We start from the raw sequence: 10201 nt of genomic DNA, 5'->3' as shown, positions 1-10201 counted from the left end.
TGAGGAAGTTCAACGATCAGCCTGTTTCTTAGACAAACCTATCAGACCAGGTTGCTGTGAAGATAAAATGGTGGTGATCAACACTATATATCAGAGGGAAGGAAATTTGTGGCCCTCTAGATGATGTTAGGACTACAGCTTCCATCATCAATGACTGTTGGTCATGCTGGCTGGGGCTTCAGGGAAATGGGTCTCCAAAAATATCCAACAGAGTCCCTGTTCCTGGTTAACTCCACCACAAGCACCTTTGAGGAGGACCAGGATGGAAATGGAACCAAAGGGCAGCTAAGGAAGGAGTTTTCTCTCTGTCCTGCATGCTTGGTGGGGATGCTAGAAAGGAACTTCTCCATGGCTGCTCCCAAACTTTGGAATTCACTTCCTACAGAAGTTAAGACTGGCTCCTACTTGTTCTTCCGCTTATGGGTAAACACCTTTCTATTCAGACAGGCCTTTAGGAACTGACTTTTGAGGAAAGGGCTGGTGTTGTGATGTTGTCTTTGTTATCTGTATTTAATGGATTTTAAAATACCATTTTAATCCTGTTAGTGTTTTTTAATTACTGCCTTTTCTATAGCTTGCTCCATTTTATCTGAGTCCCAAACAGGACTCAATAATAATATGAAAAAGAAAGAAAAAAGAAATTATAGAAGGGAACTTCAAGGATTTGGTGCAAAGCAAGGGCAACGTTCTTATTGCAAACTAATGGGAAAATGTTTTCTTGGAGAACACCGTCCTTTAAGCCCATCCAGATTTTGCTGAACTTCAGACCCAGCCAACATGGCCAATAGTCAGGGATGATGGGAGCCAGAGGATAGATACCCCTTCTATAAACTCTGTTGCCACATGAACCAATTGGTATGTGTCTAGTACAGGTTAAGGGGCATGAGTGGTGCTATGGTCTAAACCACTGAGGCTCTTGGGCTTGCTGATTGGAAGCTTGGCAGTTTGAACCCCTGCTATGGAGTGAGCTCCTGTTGCTCTGTCCCAGCTCCTGACAAACTATCAGTTTAAAAGCACGCCAGTGCAAGTAGATAAATAGGTACCACTGTGGCGGGAAGGTAAACAGTGTTTCCGTGCGCTCTGGCTTCCGTCATAGTGTTCCATTGTGCCAATAGCAGTTTAGTCATGCTGGCTGCATGACCTGGAAAGCTGTCTGTGGACAAACACCAGCTCCTTTGGCCTGAAAGTGAGATGAGCGCCGAAACTCCATTAGTCACCTTTGACTGGGCTTAACCGTCCAGGGTCCTTGACCTTTACAGATTAAGTGCTTGATTTCTCTTGACTTCTTTACATTATCCTGGTATGGGCACCCCCCCAAAAAAAGACTCCAAACTTTTTTGCTTTTTTTATAACTGGTGGTAAAACTTTATTATTCAAGTTTAGATGTAACAGACATCTTTTTGCTGCCTGAAGAATTGTTTTGCATAAGAAATACACCAGGAACATGATTGTGAGTAGAAATGAACATGCATTATGAAAACTGGGGAATGGAAAGCACAAATAGAGAAAACAAAACTGAATACCCCTTGTATCGTAACAGACAGAATAGCCATGAGCATCCTAGAGTCAATCCAGAGCTATGCATTTAAAGGGTTCTTTTGGGAACATCACATCATTATTTAGCTGTAATTCCTGCATTGCATTGAGGGGACTAGATTATCCTTGATTCTACGATTCTGTAGGCAAGACGTCCATTTTTTTGCTCATCCTTATATGACAATGGTATTTTGAGATGCTGAATTTTATTCCCTCTCTGGGAAAGGAGGAAAAACATGTCTGGAAAAAAGTACAGAGGCAGCCCTAGAATGAAATAAAATGAAACAGTAACCAATGGTGGTGAATTTGAATTTTAGGTGCACTTAAGGGTTGAAGACTGAGGGAGACTTAACCCCAAAGTCACAATCTAATGGAAGGTCTGCTGCTTCCCTGTTGGAAAAAAAAGTTAAGCACGTACTGTTCTTGCACAACTCCCAGTCTCCCACTCATTTCAATAAGGCTTGGGCAGTAGAGCACCCCGGTGAATTGTGTTTCATCTTAGCTAATGGTAAATACAAGCGATCACTTGGATTTTCTGCCTGAAGCACCACAATGTCTTGAGCTACAGAAACTGAAAAGGAATCTCGCACTACAAGAATACAGAACTGGATACATCCAGGTATTTTAGGAAGAACCTATGGGGAATGTGATGAGATCACACAGGTTAGCTCTGTCCTTGTGGTGACACCCTCGCCGCCTCCCTGTTTAGCCCTTGTGGGAAGAAGTTCTACACTTGGACATCCACAGAGCTCCTTTGCACGTTGGCCAAACACAGACTGTAGGGTTACAGCTAGTAGATGTGCTGTGGGGAGGACTAACCTCACTGAATTATTTCAACAGTTGGGGAGGTTGACTGAGCCCTCCTAGTACCCTATAGCAGAGAAGAATCATGGTAGCAGTCATTTGGGTCTGGACCTTCTCAGAATTGTGGCAGAAGTGGTGCATGTTTGAATGTTCCCAATCATTTAGTGGGGGCAGGGGGCGGGAAGCATCTCAGAGAGTAAGGCTGAACTAAAATCCATTTTCCTGATCTGCTCATTTTCTGCATATCACAAGCTTTTTTGTTTTGTTTAACATGATGGAACATTCAAACTGTAGCCCTATGTGTGTCTTCTGACATTCTGGGAAGGGCGAGTGTGCCAAGATATGTTCTTAAGGCTGCAGACCTATGCACATTTACCTGGAAGTAGGTCTCATTGAATTCAATCAGGTTAACTTCTGAGTATGACACTGAGAGGGTGTACTTATCCAGAAGCAAGCCCCATCGAACTGAATGAGATTCACAGGATCATGGTGGAAGAGCTGTAAACTGAAGTAGGGAAGATCGTATTATGTGAGGTCAATGAAGATGAAAGTATCAGTGGCACTTCCATCCACACGTTTTCCTAAGAAATAATTTTGAGAACATCTCACTATGTCAAGCCACAAGCAACTTGTCAATCTAAACAGGCTGAGATGATCTGCTTAAAAGTTTAAGGTGTTTTTTATGGGTTTTTTATACTTAGGTTAAATTTTACAGTAAAGCCCCAAAGAAAGGTGTATTTCTTTGTTTTAGATCAGCCTTTGCCAACCTGGCTGGGGATGATGTGAGCTGCACTTCAAAACTCCAAAGGCACCATGTTGGTGAAGGCTGTTTTAGAAGCTAAGCTGCACAGCAATAATATTTCTCCAAGTAAAACTCCAGTGGTTTAGACCTGGGGTCGGCAATATAAAGCCCTCAGACCACACCTGCCTTCTGGAATAGCTCAGGCCTACAAATGGCAATGAGTGGGGCCTAACCTAACAGGGCAGGTGGTATCAGGTAGCCCGATACATGGACAGTTATTTAATCATATTAAATAGTAATGCAATGCATGCTAATTTTGCAACATTTTTTTAAAAAAAGGTGTAGTGCTTGTCAATAATGTCAGCGCCTTTGGTTATGACACTGGGAGGTGTAAGTTACACTAGGGAGTAACCCGTGTTCAAAACTCCCATTGTTCATGGCACATTTTGCAACAGGGAATTGCATTAGTGCAAGCAGTTTCTGAGCTGTGGGCTCAGTACACAGTACTGGACCTAAGATTTCAGGTTAAAAAGGCAGAGTGGAAGGAAAGGAGGACCTTTTTGTGCCTCCCCACTTCCAGCTACTCTCTGAAGACTGGAGAATAGACTCTCTTAAGAATATTAAGTGGTGGGCAGGGGAAGGACTAGACCATGCGAAAAATGAGCATAATATTTTAACTGCAAGCTTTGTATTCTTGCTATAAAAAAGTGTTCCTAGACATTCTGGTGTTGCACCCATAACCACAACCCATTTAGCTCCTAGCTTTCATATCTCAGTTCCTAACTGGGTTGAATTTTGCCTGTATCCTCTTCCCTATAGCTCCACAAGGAAAAGGAGCAAGGATTTTTTAAAAGTTGAACTTTCAAGGAGGGGGGCATATCCCACCAGCTGTGCTGCAAAGCATGCTGGAGGAAAAGGAGGGTAGGATGAGCCCTAATACACAGAACTCCATAGAGTTCATTTCATACGAAGCATTCTCCTGGAAAGGGATATCTTCCAGCAGTTGAGAAACTTTAAAAACCAAAACAATGCTGATATTAAAAACCAAACCTGCTGATATTAACTAGTTAAATCTCAGCGGTTAATTTTTGGCATTTGTCCTGAAAATCTGACACAACAATGGCTGTTTTTAATGGAACACTGTGTCACTAGAAAATGGATTATCTCTTTCAGCTCCTGCCATTGACCTAAGCGTTGTTGGAGGACAACTGCTTTAAAAGCGCTGAAGCAGGGCTGATCGTATTACATGAGGTTGATGAAAATAAAGTGGCATTGGCACTCCCACCTACTACAACTTCCCAGTATTCCACAAACATTCACTTTCATGATTCCTTTCTAGGGATATGGATTAACAGGCTCCCTTAACCAAGAGGATGAGCAAGCAGTAGCTCAACACAGCCTTGAGCTAAGAGCAAATCCCCTTCTTGATTAGCCCTGCAGAACTTGTGACCTGCCAAGCCAAATGCAGCCTACTATCCATGTACCCTGAGGGATTGCCATAGGAGACTGCGGGGCTTCTTTGGGCTTGTCGAGCAACAGGCTTGGGAGGAATTATTCAATAACAAGTAAGATATGCAGCTTCTGTAACACTGCCAAGGTCAGCAAGACCTGTGGCAGTCAGGTATGGGAGTGTTTCTCATGCAGGGTGACAGTTCCCATATTTTGCTTTCAATATCAGTGTTGGGTACATACTGATGAACAAACAGTAACTGACCATGACATGCATGGTAAGCTGATCCAGCTGGTGGTTTAAATAGTTGCCTATATTATCCTGTCAAATTAGCCAAGTAATTTTTATCCGTTGTCTTCGTAAAGCTTTAAAAGGAGAAGTGATAAAACGCCTCTCTGGACTTGGCAGAAGACTACAGATGACCAAGTTGCAACATGGTTACATCACACACCGTGGATAAGTTACCACCTGGCAAACGGTCATCTGTTTTCACCCCTGAAAACATGTTCTCCTCTGCCAAAACCACGCTTGATTCCAGCATGGATCCCTACACCTTTCAGGAGGGTCCTGTGTGGTGTGATCCTGTGCAATAATAAAAGTTATGTTGTGTCCACTGAGACTTTTACTCCCTGGTAGGTGTGTTTAGGAATGCAGCCATAGTTACTGGTTTCAGAAGACTTGGAAGCGGAGACATGATTTAGCTAAAATTGGGGGTGGCTTGCAGATTTCCTTAAGGGCCACCTCCAAATCTGAGCCCTGTACCAAAAGAACCACTAGTCAGACATGACCCTAACCTCAATGTCCTCTCTCCCTTTTCCCAGGTTTATTTTAAATGCTCATTTTCTAGAGCAGAGAATGATGCGTCTGACTCTTATTAAAAGTTAGTTTGAATTACATGAACGTTTGTGATAGGCAGCATGTAAGTGGGATCAGAAGATGGCCCTTTAACATACCTTTCTGAACTGGGGTAATCTAGCCTTGATGGGGTCATAGGAAGCTGCCTTATACCGAGTCAGACGATTGGTCCATCTTAGCCCAGTACTGTTTACTCACTGATAAGCAGCGGCTCTCCAAGGTTGCAGACTGGGGTATCTCTCCCAGCCCTGCCAGGAGATGCCCAGGATTGCACCTGGGGGAGAGGAGGCTTCCCGAATGCCAAGCAGATGATGCTCTACCACCGAGCTACAGCCCTTCCCCATCCCCTAGAAACAATTTCCTAGAACATTTGAGAAAACAAAACAGGGGGAGGGACAGGCAACTGGATATAAGACAAGACGTTTTAAAACTTCATTCGCAGCAACATTCAGGAACCAGTTGTACTCCATAACCTCGAGAGACTAAAGAGCCTGCAATGCGATATAAAGAAGTAAAGCCCCAATGCAACAACAACAACAAAACACAAAAAAAAACCCAAACAATGAAGCGGCTGTGTAATATGGTAAAAACGGGAGTGCAATGCGACTACAGAATGCAATAAAAACCTTCAGTGCCAAGGAGTCGTGTGGCACCTCTCGACATAATCTCTGAAATGTTTCATCTGAAACATAGACAAAGCAATAAAAAGAGGATATATGTTTATCATTTTAAGCATAACAATGTGAGTTAAGAGCTTAAGAATACAAAAAAGTACTTGGAATGAATCGTGCTACCCTTTCGCTTCCTCCTAAGTAGGCGTAAAAATATTCTCGTATTTCCTTCTTGCCATTTTCTTCTTCTTTTTCATCTTCTTCTCCCCCAGCAAATCATTAATATCAACAAAGTCCATTCATTTCATGTTACTGTTTACAATTTTAATGCACACACACACGCACAAATAAAAGAGACCTACTGCAATAGAAATTTGCTTCATTACCTTGTTTGCTACATTTGCAAATGTAAACAGAGCGAGGCTGAGCCAGCGCTGAATCTTATGCATGATGGAATATCTTTGTTGCATACGTACACTGTAGAAAATAATTATTCAATATGTCAGGCACCATTATTTGAAATGTAATACATTAATATTTACTAGAAAAATAAGTTTTTTTCCCTATTTGTTCTCCCAACTTCTTAAATGAAATAAGTTAATCTGACAGTGCATCCAGTAGCTTGTAATATCTCTTTGTATATCCCTTCGTAAAAACAACAATCAAAACTACTGGCTGGGCCGATATCGTGCAAATGAATTGAAGTCTGTCCTTTGCAGATCCTTGTAGCATCTATGGAGGCTTGGCTAAAAGCACCTTGAACCAATGAATGGATATTGAGTTATTTAGACCTATTTCCCTGAGCAGTTACGCTGAGGAGCTTTCCCTTCATGGGCTAGTTTTACAAAACCTCCCCTCTCTTTTTCTTTTTAAAGTAACAAAAACAGCCATGAAGGCAGACACGAGCAAAAGCTGGCATTAAGTCTAGTGAAGAGATTGACCGCTACATATAAATAACCAAAGGGCTTTTGGGAAAGTGAGTCATACACTCAACCCTGAAGCGAAATTTAGAAAGAATAGCTAATGCAAAACATTAATACTACACACATCCAAATTGGTAAAGAAGCTTCCATATAAGAGATAAGTCGCCAGGCAGAGCACTTTTCTACAGAATGTTACTCCAAAACCTGTATTTTGGCCAAAGCACGTTACTCAGAAACCCCTGAGATGTAGTTTGCAACCCTGGGGCCTGTACTGGGCTGGAAATTAATGAACACCAGCACAATATCTATTTTAAAGGGCCTTCTCGCATCTTTCAGACTGGAAAGGAGAAGGTCTGGACTACAAATATATAGGTTTTCTTTTTCTTTTTCCCCGACATCTTTTTCCACCAGCGCCATTTAACTTTAACCTTTCCTGAGATTCTTTTTCATTTTTAAAAAAAGTTTTCAGATTGCAAGGGAAGGAGCATTACACTGAGGCTTTCATGATTTTGAATGCTCCTGATGATTGTTCCTGGGTCTGCAGGTACCTATTCAATCTACTATTGCACTAGACCTTGATAGATTGGGGAGTACTGTTGTAGACTGCAAGGCGATAGCCATCAAAATAGTAGCTACCGGCTGGTTTTGCGTGAGTGACGTCTGGAGAAAAATACTACCTCCAGATTGCAGAAATGGTGGATGCTGTCGGATGCTCTAATAAGGCCAAAGTGAACCCAAATGAGGAAAAAAAAATACTACTAGATTTCTGGACATCAGTTTATTTAACAAGTCCATTTTGCTATACAGTGTGCATATGTTACTGTACACCTGCATGATACATCTTTGCATTCTAGCCAGCTACAAGAACGAAAAGCATTAGTTGTCTGATTAGGGTCCCCCCCCCCCCCCGAAGAGACTTGCCCTGATATAGTGTCTTCTGTATAGTTTTGGTGGACGGGTCCCAAGTAAATATCCCTTAACCCCCAATTCCAGCTGCCATCCATTTTGCTTTTCCTTCTTGGTAACTTTTTTTTTTTTTTGTCTAGAGGAAGGGAAAAGAGGGAAGAGAAAAGAACGAAGGATTGTATACTGGATAAGGCATGCTTGCTATATGAAGTGCTTAATAAGACATTACAAGCTATTGAATTCCCATCAAGGAAACCTATTTCTGTTTAATTGTGCTAAGTGCTAAGGTTTATTTTATTTTATTTATCTTTACTCTTTAGATTTGCCATTCGTTTCAGCTTGTGCATTGTTCCTGTGTAGGCCCCTCTGGATGTGTGTTGTGAAGTCATACTTGTCCGTGCAAAAATATTGGCATATGCTGCACTGAAAAGGTCCACTGTCACCATGGCAACTCATATGCAAGGCATACATCACTTCATCCAGAAAGACAATGCCACAGTGCACACACTTGGTTGACAGCTCATCTTGAGTACTTCGGTCAACTTTCTCTGTTTTGACTACATTCAAGGGACCTTCATTTTTTACATTTGGCGGTGCCTTCGCTTTCTCCTTGGAGGCACCATTTGCAGTTGGCCCAGGTCTGGAATGTTTTATCGCCAAATCTAGAGGAATGTCATTATCAGATCCGACAGCTGAAAAATGAGGAGGCAGATTAAAGGTGGGATAAGGCACATAGTTTTGGCAAGGATTTGGTAGGCCAGGCACATGACTCAAGTAGTGTGGATTCCCGGGAACGGACAGCTTATATTTACTCCAGAATCTCAGCCAATCAGCTTCACTTTGAAAGTCATTGTGTACAAATGGAAGCCCAAAGAGTGGGTACTGGTACTTTTCAATGGGGCTTCCGGGTGGCGAATAGTTCGGATGCTTAGCAGGTCTCATGTATTTCTCTATTGGGCTGCCTCTCTCTGAGCTTCCTTTTCCTTCTGATATAGAGGAACTATTGCCTGGGTCTCCGGTACTTTCCTGAGGACTTTTTATCTGAATGTGCAAAGGTTGCATCCTTTTGTGAATATCCAGAGTTTGGCTGACCAATATTGACTGCGGAGCAGAATGGCTTTTAGTCAATGAGCCCTGGGCTTCATATTTACTCAGGCTGGGAAGCTGGATTTCTCTCTGGTGACCTTCTGTTATATGATCCTCTGACCTCCTATCTAACGGGCTGCCGTTGACTTGTTCCTCACTGTTCCCTCTCTGCTGTTTGTTTAGCTGCTCAGCCTGCAGTGCCTCCGGGTTAAGGCGCTTTCTCGTTCGTCTCCTAATGATCTGCTCACCGTTGTTCTGCTTAATGATGTTTAAAGGCCTGGGAGTCTGCATATAAAACACAATAACATCATAAATAAACGAGCATTGCTAAGCAAAGCTTTGCAGAACTGCTTGTGCAAATCCCCAGTTATAGTTGCTGAACCACATCAAGCCATTGCAGGGAAACAGCAAAAGACAGGAGGTCAAAGCAAGCACTGGAAACCGACTCCTTAATTTTATATAATAAAAAATGTGTCAACGCCCCCCTTTCAATGGTTTAGCTGGTATCAAAGTGCTTTAGCCAGTATCAAATCTCTCCACCCTAACAACTTTTTATGTGACTTTCAAGAGTCCCCTGAGTGCAGAAAATTCCTAATAATGACCATATTGACTGAGGATATTCTCAACTACAAGATCTTAAATCTGATCTTGGTTTGATCTCCCAGTTGGTAAGAAACCAAGACAGATTTGTTGAAGCCAAATATGTGAGACAGAGAGGAAGGGAAGGAGGCACGCAACTTGTTGCTGGACTGAAAAACCATGGCTTATTGGACCAGGATAATTTCCTCTGCCTCCCTCCCTATTTTCCCTTCTCACCTTAAGTTACTTGGATATCATGACCCCTTGTTGAAGATCAATGTTTTAAGTGACTATGATTGTCACTCATGAGTTATGCATATCAGCATTTTTAAACCAACACGCGAAGCAAGCCAAGTTCCTTACCAGCACCTTTCCAGAGGTGTCTGCTTGCTTCACACGGCTCCTTCACCCCACAACTTTCTAGCCTCTTTTTTGAAGTCAAACAAGCTGTGTCGGTGATTCCCTCTCAAGCTTTATTCTATTAAAAATCTAGTTTTGAACATTCACTATGATTTAGGTGTTTAATAAGAAGTGAAAACTTTTATTTCATAAGAAAGAAACCAGTAGTGGTTGAATTTCCCACTCTATGATTCGGTTCTTGGAGGTGCAAGCTCCTCCGTAAGCAAAGAGGAACTGTGAGGCAGGAAATAATATGATTATGATATAAGGTCCCAAAGTTCAGGCAAGTAAGTTGAACACTCAATTCTCT

At 42.2% G+C, this 10201-nt stretch overlaps 1 protein-coding gene and 1 long non-coding RNA gene across 14 annotated transcripts in view; one reads left to right on the top strand and one right to left on the bottom strand.

Moving 5' to 3' along the window:
• Positions 1-1339: 1339 nt before the first annotated feature.
• On the top strand, positions 1340-6884 carry LOC310713258. Its single transcript, XR_014529156.1, has 2 exons — positions 1340-2746; positions 3323-6884. It is a non-coding gene; the product is annotated as an uncharacterized lncRNA (long non-coding RNA).
• Positions 6885-7363: 479 nt separating this feature from the next.
• The window catches only part of TRPS1 (transcriptional repressor GATA binding 1), a 231496-nt gene continuing 228658 nt past the window's right edge, over positions 7364-10201 (bottom strand). For all 13 annotated transcript variants that reach the window (XM_083516528.1, XM_083516533.1, XM_083516522.1 and 10 more), the window contains one exon: positions 7364-9198. In XM_083516528.1, coding sequence (XP_083372654.1) covers positions 8137-9198 — 1062 coding nt within the window. In that variant the 3' untranslated portion in view covers positions 7364-8136. The remainder of the gene's footprint in view (positions 9199-10201) is intronic.

The sequence above is a fragment of the Podarcis liolepis genome (genome assembly GCF_965112155.1).
Source record: "Podarcis liolepis genome assembly, chromosome: 8".
Lineage (NCBI taxonomy): Eukaryota > Metazoa > Chordata > Lepidosauria > Squamata > Lacertidae > Podarcis > Podarcis liolepis.
Note: the sequence above shows the minus strand (reverse complement) of the source record. Positions and strands in the feature narration are given on the sequence as shown.